The sequence below is a fragment of the Pinus tabuliformis genome, chromosome J (assembly GCF_031772625.1).
Source record: "Pinus tabuliformis cultivar Carrire ecotype Pingquan chromosome J, CPIR1, whole genome shotgun sequence".
Lineage (NCBI taxonomy): Eukaryota > Viridiplantae > Streptophyta > Pinopsida > Pinales > Pinaceae > Pinus > Pinus tabuliformis.
In genome coordinates, this window is record NC_142295.1 from 106,959,156 (window position 1) to 106,974,911 (window position 15,756).

The window sequence follows — 15,756 nt, forward strand, 5'->3', positions numbered from 1 at the left end:
CGCAACGAAGTAAAAAGGCAGAAGATCAGGACGCTCGAAGAAGCCTTTGCCGCAGTTGACAAACTAGTGGACCATTTTGATGAAACTTCTAATGAGAAAAAGAAGTTTGAAAAACCAAGGGAGAAGAAGAAAGAAGAATCTCCGAAGTTAGAGGATGGCGCAAGTTCAAGAAGCCCTTGAAGTGTAGGCTATGTGAAGGACCACACACAGTAAAGAATTGCCCATCTAAACCGAAGATAGCCGCGGTTGCACAGCCTGTTGAGGAGGATGAACATGCTTCCATAGGGATGATGCAGATCCTTGGAGCAGCAACTACCATGGAAGTAGCCTCTAGAAGGGATCCTGAAAGAAACCAATTGGAATATGTTCAGATGAAGATAGGTGGAACCGATGTTCTCACTATGGTCGATAGTGGGGCTTCACACAATTTCATGAGTGAAGACACTGCAAGGAGACTTGGGCTGAAGTTTGTACCTACAAAGGCACAAATGAAGACATTGAACTCTCCCCCAACAGCAATCCTTGGTACGGCCGAAAAGGTAGATGCCACACTTGGTGAATGGACCGGGAAGGTAGACTTCACCGTAGTGAGGATCGATGACTATGAAGCAGTATTGGGGATGGAATTTATGAAATAGTTTGAGGCCATGGTCGTGCCCCATTTGAGGAAGCTTTTCATTGACAATGGAAGGGAGGATGTTCCCATTGGTGTTCCAACCATTGGGGTAAGCAAGACTGATCGTAAATTGGGAGGCATGCAGATGGAGGACAAAACAAAGGTGGATAAGAGGTTGACTACATTGGAAGCAAAGTTTGAAGAACAAACGATAGTCATCCGCACACTTTCAGATAGTATCTCAGAACTATCGAGAAGACTAGAGATAGTGGAAGATGAGGATGATGATGAGCTGTATGTGAGGCCGAGTAACCAGAAGGAAGACCGGGAAGCATACCTCCAGAGAATGGAAATTGAAGATCCTGACAGATGGATCGAGTTGATCAGCCAAGGAGAGCCTTCAAGCTCTCCCCGAACATCTTCTTGAAAAACGAAAGGAGGTGGGCTCATTGTTGGCTGTTCAAGGCAATGAGCCCTCACTTGGAGATTGAGCAGGAATGAGGACGTGCAGCAGAAAATGGGGGTTCCCATAGATCTGGGCATGGGACCATAAGATGAACACTTGAGTATGAAGCAGACTTGGTGGAAGCAGACTCTATGCAGGTTGGTGGACACCTTACATGAGAGAGCCTACACCATAGTAAAGCAACCCTGGCAGTGGATGAGTTGTCGGGTCGACAACGTCTTCGGGTGGAGGAGAGTGTGACGCCCTGGCGACTCGGGCAGGGCGTGCACGACGGTTGGCACGAAAGTGAGGTGACCCGCGGGCGAGCCGGGCGGGCGGACCGTGCACGGCGACCCGGCGGGCGAACAAACTTGACGACGGTCGGGTGGCGAGCTGGGTGAAGGCGCGCCCACCCACCGGGCGGACACACACGAGAGTCGGGTGGAACGGCGAGCTGGGCAGAAGCGCGCCCACCCACCGGGCGGACATACACAGAATTCAGATGGAGCGGCGAGCTGGGCAGAAGCGCGCCCACCCATCGGGCGGACACACACGGGAGTCGGGTGGAAGGCGAGCTGGGCAGAAGCGCGCCCACCCACCGAGCGAACGCACATGAACGGAATGACGAGCTGGACAGAAGCGCGCCGGGTAGACACATGACGGTTGGGCGGCGAACCGGGCGAAGGCGCGCCCGCCCGCCGGGCAGACAGACACGCGACGGAGGTTGGGCGGCGAGCTGGGCGAAGGTGCGCCCGCCCGCCGGGCAAACTGACACAGCGGTGAACACGGGCACGAGCAGGGCGCGGCGTGCGACGATGAACGGAGAGCCGGTTGAAGGATCGGCAGGTCGACCCGAGGGCGACCCGCACCAAACGGGCGGGCGACCCAAGGGCGAACCTTACCCGGGCGCAGGTGACGAGACGGGGACATGGACAAAGGCAGAGCGGACACAAGTGAACACGAGTGGACGCGAACCGAGCATGAGCGACAGTCGACACAAGGGCGCGGGTAGCAATGAACAGTGGGCAAAAGGCTCATGGATTAAGGAACGCAGAACCGAAGTTATAAGGGCGGGGTCGCCCTTGCCTTAAAGCAAGGGCCGACCCGCCCCTCAAGGATAATTCGGGGTTTCGTAGAGTTGAAGTAAGGGCGTCGGCCGAAATAATAGAAGCCCCTAGAGGCGAGCTAGGCGACTATAAGAAGGCGAGCTCATTGTGACAAAGGAGGCAAGCAAGTCTTGGGCGTTCTCTCAATACGCAAAAGACAGAAAGAGGAAATGCGCACTCTCTTGTAGTGCGAATCTATTAAGCTGAACGCAGGTTGGGTTATCGGGTGAGGCCGAACAGTTGAACAGTGAGAACGGGTGGGTAGTTCGAGCAGAGTAAACGGTGAGGCGGATCTTGGTCACGGTGACTTGGTTCAGGGCGACACGTTAAGTGCGCAGGTCAGGTTGGAGGTTAGAGCTCGGACGAGTTACTTCGTGTGGTATCGGTGCACGAAGGCGGAGTCTGTTATATAACCAGCAGTGCGTAACCGGGCGGCGAGTTGAGAGCTCGGGTGAGCCAACTCGGTCGCGGGTCAGTGTTGCAGGAAACGGGCGGGTGACCTGTTATATGTTCGGTGGAGGGCGCAGAACCGGTCGGCGAGTCAGTGCTCGGGCGAGCCAACTCGGCCGCGGGTCGCGCTAACTGTTGGACTGTTGTATATTCGGTGGAGTGTGCAGAACCGGCCGGCGAGTTAGCGCTCGGGTGAGCCAACTCGGCCGCGGGTCGCGCTATTGTAAACGGGCGTTTGCCCGAATTGTAACCTTGATAAAAGGGCGGTCGTGGAATTGCCCGACGCCAGTTTGTATATTGTTGGATGTGCGGCCGAGACTTCAGTCCGGCGCACCATTGTAATCATTTGTGATTTGGTTATGATATAATTCGGTTGGGCGAACTCTTGGGGAGTTGCCCCTCCCATAAATCTTGATGTGTTGGTTATTATTGCGGTGTTGATTTATGTTAAATATTAATGAAGAGTTATGTTAATGTTTAATGAAGATTAATGCTCGTGGTAAAAATAAGTTAAGTATTTGTGTTTGAGGCGTAGTCCATAAACGTGCGGTCGGAAGATTGGGCGTTCGGTGGTGCCGCGCACCGCCCAATTAGAAAAAAAAAGATTGGGGGCGTGACAATAGGGGTCGCATACTTAGTTGAGAATCGCCAAGGACCATTAATGCCTCAACACATCAACTGCGATTCCATCTATTAGGTCATAGATACATTGATCATTCAATAAAAAATAAAAACATGGTGAAAACCATACATAATTGCTGTCATAAAACACATACATAACCAACATAATAGCAACATAAATACTCATGAAAGTACAACCATATAGACCACATATAATCCATAAAAATGCTCATAGAAATACAAGGAGAAATAACCTTTCATTAATAATGCAAAATCCAAACTTGGGATGGGACTTCCACGTTCCACCTGACCGTAGAATGGCTAGACCAAATCTCTCTTCAGCCATTCACCCCCGTGCCATATTCCAAGCATGAATGTGGGATCTCATAAAACACATCAATCAAAACTCATCTAGGGCTTCCAGAGCGTTGATTTCTGGCAGCATTGGATGTGCTCTAAGTCTCAAATTTTGCAGGGAGGCTTGGGCACATGTATTCCAAAGAACCCAAAAAGCGTTTTGGGAAATTCCACCCAGAGATAGTGTTATTAAAATAATTAATTATTTTTAATGGGACCCTAAGTCCAAACTTAAGAAATTAAAATAATTAATGGGTATTAATCTAACCGTGGATGTAACTTCTAAAAGAAGAGGAGGATCAAGCAGAAATGATCTTGGCCATTGATTAGCTTCTAATCTGGGCCGTTGAATGTCAACGAGAAGATTATTTAAGGAGGCTTGAGGGTCATTTGGAAGATACACAGAGAGTTGATCAGTCAGATCGAATTGTTGAAGCTAGAAGCAGCGCAGTGATTTTGTAGTGATCACGTAAAGAGGGGCAAAGAGAGATTTGGATGTAGGATCTTCACCAGAGCCAATAATACTCAGCAGAGAGGCATAGAGACACACAGAGGAGGCAACACAGTTGGCAGAGAGGGTGACGCATGGCCAGGAAGGGGTCACGCACGACCCACGTAGGACCCACGCAGAGCAGCGCAAACGCCTTCCATGCAGAGGTCTGAAATTTGCTGAGGGGGCTGACGTTCTGAGCCAGGAGGGTTGGAGTCAGCTCTTGTGAGCAAATCGATTCCCAATAGAGTTGATGCAGTGCCTTAGAGGCCGATGCAGGCCCACGCAGGGGCAGCGCAGAAGTAGCCGAGGACTTGTTGGTTCAGCTGCCAGATCACTTGCAGTGTAGAGTGAGGTAATCTCACTAATTTTTTCTGCTGAGTGATATTCTCTATATTGGTTTGCCAACAAGGCATCCAGAGATCGTATCCAGAAATAACTTCTGCTTAATAATAAAAATCGTCAGACTTGCTGCACCGGTTTTCCCGCATTGGGTTTTTCCGGGGATGTTTGTCCGAAAACAACTGTGTCATTTGTGTTGTATCTTTCTCTTGTTTAGTTTCTTATTTCAGCATATTATTTTGAATGGTGTAGGCTGTAGTGTATGTATTTCAATGTTTTCCGTAGGAAACTGCAAATAACTTGTTCATGTAAATCTAACAAGTAGGAGAAATATCATCAGTTGTTGCTGTAGGGATTCCGGTTTAAGTAATTTTCACACAGAGGCCATCCACCTCAACCGATCAAACAGTGGTTTCACTTCACAGTCGGACATCACAAAATCGTCATCAGATTGGTCTCCATCCAAGCCTTCTAGGGCTTCCAAAGCGTTTGTCCAACGAAGGCTTCTAGGACTAGTAACTCAGCCCACAACTTATACAGTGCTTCTAGAGCGTTTGTCCAACCAGGGCTTCCAGGACTACTAACTCAACCCACCAAGGGCTTTTTCCAGGACTAGTAACTCAACCCAAGCTGTTACAGGGCTTCCAGAGTGTTTGTCCAACCAGGGCTTCCAGGACAAGTAACTCAACTCAAGCTAAGGAAACATGAGAACCAGCCCAAAAAAAAAAACAATGAAAGTAAACCAACAATCACCATGGATATCCAGGAAATGGCAAGGCTAGGTAGGCAATCCACTGTCAATCCCGACCATCCTCCATGCCAATGAAAGATCATAACCAAAAATGCACATGCATATGCCATGCATGCCATAACTAGTGAAGGAAACATACATGCAACTCGGTACCTGCAAGCAAATCTGATGTAGCTGCTGATCTCAATGCTCTCTTGCGCTTTCTTGCTCTTTCTTTGCCTTCTTGCTCCAAGAATCCACGTATACCACACCCACCAAGAGCGCTCCAAGAAAACTCTGAGTCTCCAAGGGTAGGAGAGAGAGAGAGCTCCAAAACTGAACTGACAAAAGTTTACTAACTGATCCTCATAAGCCTTTTTATGAATGAGGCCTCTATTTTCTTCATTTTCCGTTATTTTCCATCATTTTCCTCCTCACATGCAACTTGTGACCTTTCACCTCCCTTTTCTCCTAAATTCCATTATTTTGATAAATAAATGTGCCAAAAATGTCATTTTGCCTTTCCAAAGCTTTAGCCATTTCCTTTGCCAATTTCCTTAGCCATAAACAGTCAAAAGTGATCCCCATCACTAGGATTTTGCCCAACATTCAGCTTGGAATAAATGTCCCATTATCTGTGGTTATTATTTTTCCTTTATTTACTTTTTTACATGGAATTTTCACCAGGGCTATTACATCCCTCTCAATCCAATCTTTGAGGGAGACTTACAACTTATTAAAATAATTCAAAAATGTCTTCAACATATGTTAGACCTATAAATTTAGAAAACATAAAGGAAATTCAGAACTTAGAATAGAATACCAAGGGAGGATATGTGTAGGGGAGGACTTAGTAGTATAAGTCCTTGAATTCCGATTCTTCTTTAGTCTTGTTCTTCTTAGATGGAGCTTCATCAACGACATTTGCTTGATCCCTATTTCTTTTCTTATTTCTTGGATTCTCCGAACAATGACTCTGGTAATGTCCCATCTTGTGGCAATTGTAACATTCAACCTTGGATAGGTCCATTTTCTTCTTTGGTCCTTTGAACTTCTTGAAGGTTCCTTTCTTTTTGTGATGAACAGAATAAGCATTCGAGGTGTTTTCTTCTTCACCCTCCTTGTTGTTTACCATTGACATTTTGGCTTCTTCTTGACTACATGCATTCCACATTTGTTCAAATGTTGGAGTATCCTTCCAACTGTTAAGTCTTGATGCAAAAGCACTCCAAGATTTAGGTAGTCCTAGAAGGGCAGTAATTACGAGCTCCTTTTCTAGGACAACTTCATCTATTGCTTGAAGTTCATCCCAGATTCTAGATGTCCTTATAAAGTATGATTAAACAATATCATCATTTGTCATCTTAACAGTTCTTAGTTCATTCTCGAGGCTTTCTATTTGACCAATGTTCTTGATTGTGAATAACTTGGAGAGAGCCTCATACATTTTTTGAGTGAAATTTATGTTGGATATGTATGGAATTAAGTTATCCTTAACTCCATCCACTATTAGATTCATAGCCACGATTTCAAGTTCTCTAAACTTTGCTTTATCTACATCACTTAATTCATCTGTAGGCTTCTTGATATTTTGTCGAACTAGATCCAAAACTTTATTCTTCTCGAGGATGAGATCTATCCTCTTTTTCCATGCCCTATAGTTGGAGGCTCCTTCTAGTTTGTTTTTTCCCTTCATTGAGTTAGACATAGTTCTTGTAGATAGTAGGCTTATCCTCTTATATGATCCCTTTTCTTGATGACCCTTATTCAACTTCTTAAGACTCCTTATTCTTCTCTCAGTAGATATTCAGGTTGCCTTTTTCTTCCTTCTTCACCTTAGCTCTGATACCATGTTGGAAAATCAGAAAGGCAGAAAGATTTTCTTATGTTAATAATTACTTGTGATATTCTTATATTCTTATTAACTTTCTTGTGTTTTTTTATCTTTGTATCATCAAGCAATTATCAAAAGCAAAACATGAAGATTGAGGACACCAGATGTAGGCGAACAACCAGGGCTAAAACCCCTATATAGGGGGAAACCCAGTGAACGAACTCTTCCTTCAGTAGATTCAAAAACAAGATGAGATAGACCAAGACTCTAGACCTACATGCTTTCTTCCTCCACCAAGTCATCCCTTCCTTCTTGTAAATACCCTTTTCTTAGTCTTTCAAATGTCAACCCTTCAAAGTGCAGCTTCAATCTAGAACTTCGATCTAGCAATAGATTTTTTGGCCCAACTACTCCAGAATTTTGTCTTCCCCAGCAACTGCAGAATTTCGGCCCTCTAACAAAACTTTAGAACTTCACATATGTGAGATGAGAGAGAGAAATCGAATTCTTGACCTTGAAGGGGACCTTCTTCTTTGCCCCTAGACTTGTCCTCTTCTTCCTTGGAATTTCACACTTTTCCAGCTACAATCTTTTGCAAATCGAACTTGCTTGACTTGATCTACAAATGAGGTCGAGTTGCTCCAATATATAGGCTTCTAGTGAGGTCGAATTACCTTGTTTGAGGCCAACTTGTCCTTCCTTGAGGCTGACTTGGTGGAGGAGGCCTAGACGACCTAAAATATAATAAAATAAATTTATTCTTTGACAAATAAATCCCAAGAGGGGTTCTTTACATTATGAGATGGACAAGGACACTTGACAAAAACCCTAGAGGCCTTCAATGAAGGCTTTGACCTAAAACAGTTGACCCAAGCATGAAACCCATGCTTTAATGAGTCAATTTAATAATAATAAAATTGCATTTTTCTTTCTTTTTACAAATACATTATATTGTGACTTAAATACATTTATGAAGATTGAACCTAGTTACATTCTTCAACAATAAGGAGGGAGGTTGAGGGGATAGGTAGGCCCAAAGGGCTTGTGGCCAGGCCTTAGAGGCCAAGGAAGGGATGCCGCAAGGCTTAGAGGGCCTGCAACCAAGAGAAAAAAAGAGCCTAGGGCTAGACGACTATGCTTCAAGGGCCAAAAATGACCAACAGTTAGGGCTTGGGGGCAGACGTTGGGTGTATAGGCCCAAAAAATTTGTCAAATTTCCTTTGATGCTGGCCCTGCAGAAATTCTAGAGACTAGATCTTACCCTCAAAAGCCTAGATCTAGTTGCAACCCAACAAATCTTCTTGGATTTCACAACACAAATGAAACTACAAGTACCCAAAACCTCGATACATACAAAAATTTAAACTCCAAACCCTAGTTGCTACAAAACAAGGGTTAGAAAAATTTATTTACAAACGTTATTCTACAAAATATAATTTACGAATGTACAAATATACAATGCTTGAAATATTTTTGGAAGAATAATTTTTATAATAATGACAATGGCTTGATGTATTTCGAAAGATAGATATTTAACCACAATCTTAGCGAAGTAAGAAAATCACATAAATTTCCCAGAGTCCAAACAAGGTCAGCCTGTGCCCATAGTCTGTGAACTTGGAGCCCAAGGATCGGGGAACTTTCAAATTCTATAAATTTCTTAAGAGAAAATTTGTTAGATCATACAATGAATCGGATCACCTAAGAATCACAACTGTAACAAAACCCTTTTGCTCTTTTTTCTTCCAATTGTTGTTGTGTCAACCTTATAGGTTGTGGAAGACTAGGGGCAACAACACTTCCCTCTTTATAGTTGCGAGTGGTATGCTTCCTGGTTGTCATAATTTTGCTTTCCATTTTTCTTGCTAACCTGAATGCCTTCTCTAATGAATCAGGTTCCCAAAGGCGAACATCATGTTGGATATTATCCTTTAAAGTCCCTATGAACACATCAATCCTATGCTCCTCTAGAATATTTTTTACCTTTATGTTCAATTTTTGGAACTCCTCAATGTGCTCCATTATTGAACCCTTTTGTTTGAGACTTATCAATTGGCTAAAAAAAGTGTTGCTTTTTGTATCCTCATAATGTGCTGTCAATTCTTTCGTAAAAATTGCCCAAGTGATAATTTGTTTACGAGAGCAAAGCCATTGATACCATACAAACTGATTTGGTTCCAAATATAAAGTTGCAATACATACCTTTTGTGTGTTTTGCACATTATTGAAATCGAAAAATTGCTCCATCTGTAATATCCATGTTGCGGGATCCTTGCCATCAAACTTCCTCATATCGATTTTTGGAATATGGTGGGTCTTCGATCCAACATTAGAGTCTATGAAATCATGATTAACATTTCTTTTGTTCTCATCATGAGTTTCCTTTACTACCCTTTCACCATTAGTAAGCATTTCTTGTAGAAACTTTGTCAAATCTGTCTTCAAATCTTCCATGCTTGTCTTTAAACAATCCATCTTAGCTTCTACGCCTTTCTTTAAACCATCCATCTTAGCTTCTACATCTTTATTTAAACCATCCATCTTAGATTCTGTTGCTTTTTGTGCAAGTGACACTTGTTGCACTTGGTCTCGTAATTTTGATATATCATGTTGCATTTCTTCCTCTTCTTCATGAGTCATGCTAGAGCTTTCAGGTTGCCTACTAGGTGTTTGCATTTTCTTCCCTCGGGTCATCAATTACCGATAATAATGCTTTACTATGCCCTTTGAATTCCTTCAAACTAATTTTTCAAACCAAGCTTATGCAAAAATTTAAAAAAACTACACACCTTTTTTCACTTTGTAGGAGCTTGATATTGAATCTGATGTATCTCTGTAATTTTGAATCATCTAGTTCTGAAATTGCAACTTGCAATAGCCCTCTGTGTCCTCTTTCCAATGCCACCAGTCTGATCCAAATTGGATTCTCCACGGAAGAGTTATGCCAAATCTCCCACAGTGACCTGATTATAGACTAGTTCAGTAGAGCGAACTTGTATGACGTGCCATGAGTCACTGTTTCGACCTTTGGCTCTAAAAAATATATACAAGAAAACTACAGTCCGTCCTCTTTCTGTACCTTCTTACGAAATTTCAATCCGATGCTCAGAGAGAAAGTTATGACGATTTTCCCCAGGTCACTTGTTTGGAATGTAATTCAGGAGTCTACAAAAAGACCAACTTCCTCAGATCATATCTCCGCAAATATAGAGCGAAAAGCTCTGAAATTCGGACCCGAGATTCAGCGCGATGTCTTCTCAAATGGGTTTTTTTTTTTAGCTTCTGAAATGTCGTAGAAAAAAAGTTATAGCGAAAATGCCACAATGACCTGTTTGGAGCAGCGAAACCCTAGAATCCAAAGCTTTGATACCAAATGTTATGAAACTTGCTCAAGAAAAGATAGAAAATATAGATCAACGCCTTAGAATTCAGCCTCTTCGAGGGGGCAATCTCCTTTACATTACATAAATGAACAATTCTTGGATGATATAAATGACAAAACCTCCTTTCTATATATAGGAGTCTAAGGAGTCACAATATAACCCAGCCGACCTAACAATAATGCTATAAAGCCACAAAAATAACAATAGAGGGTTTCTATGGGGCACAATAATAACAATATGGGGGCAATAGGGGCACAACAATATTAATAAGGGATACAACTACAATAGTAATGGGGTAATCACTAGTATTATAGGGATTTAACAGGTAACCGGTGAGGTTAGAAAACCTCCTAGGATGAAATCGTCACCAAAATCATAAGCTTACCTAGGTTGTTACATAATTACACGGTCGTACTAGCATCATTTACATTACAACTTGCATAATTTGGGTTTGATAATGACATGACAGATAGTGGCTGATGATTCTGACTTTGAAAAATTTGGCACAACTACTTCCTTGGAACTGTGACAAAATGTGTGCAACATGCACTACTGGAAAACACTATTGCTTGAGCTCCCAAAATCCACCACTGAAGAATCCCCCAAGCCACTTGAGGATTTATCTCCAGAAAACCCCCAATCTCCAACTCACCTAGCTCCCCAACTTGCATTACACAATGCTTATGCACTGCTTGAAGATGATGAAATTGGCCCTCTGAATCAACGCCAAGTCTCCCCGGGAAAATACCCCCAAATCCTCACTTCTCCGGCAATGGAATTTCTCTGCAAATCTGACCCACGAACTCCCTCCACAACTGCGCACTAGATGTCTCGCTCCTCTTTTGCGCCCCTAGAATGCGCACTGCTCAATCTGGCTTAATAACGGAAGGTTCAGCTCCATTGAAGTCCCGTGATGGACTCTTCAATCTACCAGCTAGGGAGACACTCGAAGTTCTTCGAAACTGGTTTGGAATCTTGCCTGAGGCTCCTTGTGCTCAACAACTCTCTGGCCCTTGTGCTAAGCAACTCCGAGAGATATCAAATTCTGAAATTCAATTGACAAAAAGACCCCGAAGGATGGCCTCCCTTTAGTATTTATACTTGCTGGCCCAACCGCTCTCCTTAGTGGCCCCCACTTTTCTCTCCAACTCATCCTCTCTCTCTAGAGGTGCGCATTGCCTCCGTGTGGCTTGCTATGTGAGTGTGGGGTCCACTCACCCACACACCTAAGCTCCCAAAATGCCAAAAATGACCTCCAATGCCAAAATTACAAAAAATTGCTATGCTTAGCAACTTTATGGAATAGGGGATATCACAACTAGCAAGGGCAGTTAAAGCGCTAATTTCCCTACATAATATGCATTAATCCTCTGTAAATAAAAAAAACACTAATCCATTGCCCTAGATTGACCTTATAGTATTTTGTGATTTATGCCAACCATGCAGTTTTCAGTCACAAGCATGCATTGTTATTCATAGTTTCTAATGATGTATGGGTTTAAAACTTTAAACATTCAACATGATAGCAACATATAGCATAACAACAGACATAATTTAAGTCAAGACAATCATAATAAATCTATTAAATCAGATTCTAGACTAAAGTCAAAACAGGCATTGTAAAGTATGTGATCAGCCCCTTTCTAGCCCCAAAGATGGGGTAAAACAATTTAAAATATGCTGTAGCTGAATCTTATACTTTGGAAGACTCACAATCAGCTTAAAACAGAGATAAAATTACCTTAAAACCTGCGCCTTTAAAAGAGAATTAATGGCCTTGAGAATCCAAAACAGGCTAGTTGGTGCTCTGCCAACTGAGATTGTTGGCCTTAATCCCTTTGATATTGCACCTGTGGAAGGTTTGCTATTATGCAGGTCAGCATCCTCAATTATGATTCATTTATAATGAAAGAGTGAGCTAAAGTGCTCTTTTATAAGAGAAAATCCTCTTGTAATTTATAGTAAGGTGTGGTCTAGTTTTAGGAGTCTGTGTTACTCTCTTATCTCTATCCTTGTTCTCATTTATTCTTTTTGGTTTTTCCCGAAAGAAAGTTGATAATGTTGATAATTTGGACACTTGGGTCAAAAGTATGCTTCCATGGGGCCACCCAAGTGGTTATAATGCCTATTTTACTTATCTGGCGGCTAAAATCACTCTAATACCATATCGAGAATTTCATTCTACCTTGTTTACTTGACATGTCTCACAAGTATTTATAGATTGAATTATACACTGCTTCATATTCTTCTAGGAGACATGACACCTTTCATGTGCTGAGCTAAAGTGCTGTAATGAAACCCATACACATTTATATAAATCAATCTAGCCATACCATTCACAACTATCCAAAAAAACCAGATACGACTAGGAACCATCTTAGATTTTGCAAGGATTTCTATTACCTATGGCAAGGATCTATATCAGACATGGTTTGTAACTTTGTACAGATCCCAAGCCAAATCCATAACGAGAGACAATTTGAATTTTTTATATTAAAACTTCTGCTAGGCTGGGACGAAAAGGCTTACATCTGATGCAATATTCCAAGATAGAAAGGAAAATGTAAGGTGACAGCAAGATCCATGAGGTGCTACAAAGAAGTCTTAGACTAGTTATTCAGATTTGATGTCCTTTTTATTGTTTGGCCTCCTGGCCCCAGTGGATTGGCTTTTAGTTACTTGTCTCTGAAGCACAATCATTTAGGATCTTTTGGCCATGTCTTCTACTTGACCCTTGAAGAACGTTTACTCCCAATTGTTGTAACGTAATTTCCCACTTTTCTCGATGTGGTTGTATGCTTTACATCAACCAATTTCTGGGCTGAAACACATTTCTCATTTTGACTATAATTTTTTATTTTTCATTTCATTAACTTCCTAATGTGGATAATAGTACTTGAATGAAACAGTCAAGAACTGGGAGAGGGTTGTACTGTAATCTTAACTTTCATGGTTATGTGCTGCCATCTAGACAAGAATTTTTTGTTTTTCATTTCATTAATTTCCCCAATAGTGGATGATTGTGCTTTAATGAAGCAGTCAAGAGATGGTAGAGGGTTGTATTGCAATGTTAACTTTCATGGTTATAACTTATGGGCTGCTTAATGCAGATCAGAAATTACAGGAAGGACTGGGATTTGGACATACATGAAGAGATTGCTGGAAATTATTACCCGGTGAGCAGACAAAAATCTCCCCTTGCTTTCAGTGGTTGAATTCTGTTGCAAACATATTTGAAGCATACCCCACATTTGTTTACCCTTTTTTCTTGATATTTCAAAATTAATTAGACAAAATTGGTGAAATTCATATTGTCCCAAAATATGCAAAGCATCCAATACTTGTGTCAAGCTTGAACACATGAAAAGAAGTATGGCATAGAAATCAAGATCATTATGCAAATTTAGAGACTGAAAACTGCAGTGCAATTAATAATGCACTTATGTTGAGAAATTAAGAGAGAGAACAGAAAAGATAAATACACAAGCTAATTAGTCAAAACACAATTTTCTTCTGTTCTCAGCGCTTTTCAGTGATAAATTGTCAACATATTTTCTTTTCTATTGGCAGCTTTCCTTTCAGCTTCTGTTTTGAGTTTCTGCTCTCATCTTTCACTTTTATTCTTGCTTTCATGCATGCATGCAATCCTCTTAAACGTGCATGTATATATTTTGAAAATTCAAAATATAAATTTGTCATTAATTCAAACGCTCGCCTTAATGTCAGTATTATCCTTGTTGACTAAAAACATGTTCTTTAAAGATGCTTGCGAAGATATCTGCAATCTGATTATGTACATACCTTATCTTGCTTTGTATTTTTTAGTCTTCGCCATGTCTTGTTCCTTGAAGCCTTTATAATCATACTTTTCGTGTCATCATTAACATCATCCATTAACAACTCCGATCCTCCTCTAATTAGAAATCCTGTGTGACAGTGAACTCAACATTTCAAGTATGGTCACTTGATATTTGCTCCACATTGAATGTCACTATTGTAGCTTGATATTTGCTCCACCAACACCCTTTCTCAAATGAGATATGGAACTGCAAGTCTTGACTCTTGATCCATAAACAAGTGTCATAACTTTCGTTTTACAGTTCCCCTTGAACCCAATTTTTACTTCAAGAACCCCTCCAATAACATTTGGTTCATATATAGAGGAAACTTAGCCATCAATGCAACTCCTATGCAGGCACACATTTCACTTCCTCATCAACATTAATGGTCAATTACACGACTTGGATTTTTGTTTTGCAAGAACAACGTTAGTCTCCCATGGATAGGATGAATTTAACAATATGCAAAGTTTAAATTGGTGAATGCTCTGGACTTACCCAAAAATGGAACAGCAACTAGTTGCTCCAACTGCACTTTATAGTACGAGATGGTAACATAAGGAATTCACATTGGTCAGCTGGAACACTTGGTCTTTAAAAAGAGTTTAAACACTGATGGATCAAAGTCCTGTTGAATTTTCTACAAGATGAATAGTAGAAACCAATTTTCTGATCTGATAATTGCTTCCTAATGATCTTCAACCAGTTTATTTTATGTCACTGATATCATTGAGCAATTATACACAGAAAATCTCAACATGTAATGCAGTGAAAACAATAAGATCATAAAGAGACAGCTATGCACAATAGAGACAACATATTTACCCTAGAAATCCCAAACTTGGGAGAAAACCCAGCAACTCTTTTTTTTAGGAGAAATTATTCTTCGGAAAGGTTTACAATTCCAAAAATTGTCTACAATCTGTGACAAAATCCAAGTATAAATACCAGTCAAATCTGGTCAAAATTTCAGCCAGTCAACATTGGTCAAACCACCCAATAAGTCAAATCTGGTCATGTCTTTGGTCTGTTCAACTTAGCCCCTGCGGTCAACTTGGACCTTTGGTCAAACCTGTGGTCAACTCGTTCTTTTCCGTGGTCAATCTCGATCAGATATCTCAGTCAAACAGTAAATCAAACTCGGTCAAATGACAGCTCTGTTGACTCAATCAAAGCTTGGTCAAACAGTCAAGAAATCAGCTCAGTCAAAATCAGTCAATTCTTCCTTCTTTCTCCACACGTGTGAGTGCTCTTAGAGAGATAAGATGTTGTGTTCATGATGATTGTCAAAGTGGAGTAGCACATCATGTATTTATATAGGTCAAATGGGTGAATTTGACCAAGGGACACACCCTTTCATGGTGGGGCCGACTTGTCCATTTTGAGCCTACATGAAGCCCAAAAAATAAATTTTTTATTTTTATTTTCATAATTTTCTTAAGCTGACTTAGGAGGCCTCTTGTCATGCGGGAATACCTCTTGATGCTACAAAAAATCAACACTCCCTCTTAGCGAGAGAGGTATTCTCCTTGGCTGCAACGAA

General features: G+C 41.5%; 1 protein-coding gene across 4 annotated transcripts in view; it reads left to right on the forward strand.

Moving 5' to 3' along the window:
- Window positions 1-15,756, forward strand: part of LOC149225757 (alpha-mannosidase-like) — a 535,348-nt gene that overhangs the window by 212,592 nt on the left and 307,000 nt on the right. For all 4 annotated transcript variants that reach the window (XR_016247700.1, XM_089377304.1, XM_089377305.1 and 1 more), the window contains exon 22: window positions 13,485-13,550. Coding sequence is in view for 3 of the 4 variants with exons in the window: in XM_089377304.1 (XP_089233430.1) it covers window positions 13,485-13,550 (66 nt within the window). In the remaining variant the exon portion in view is untranslated. The remainder of the gene's footprint in view (window positions 1-13,484; window positions 13,551-15,756) is intronic.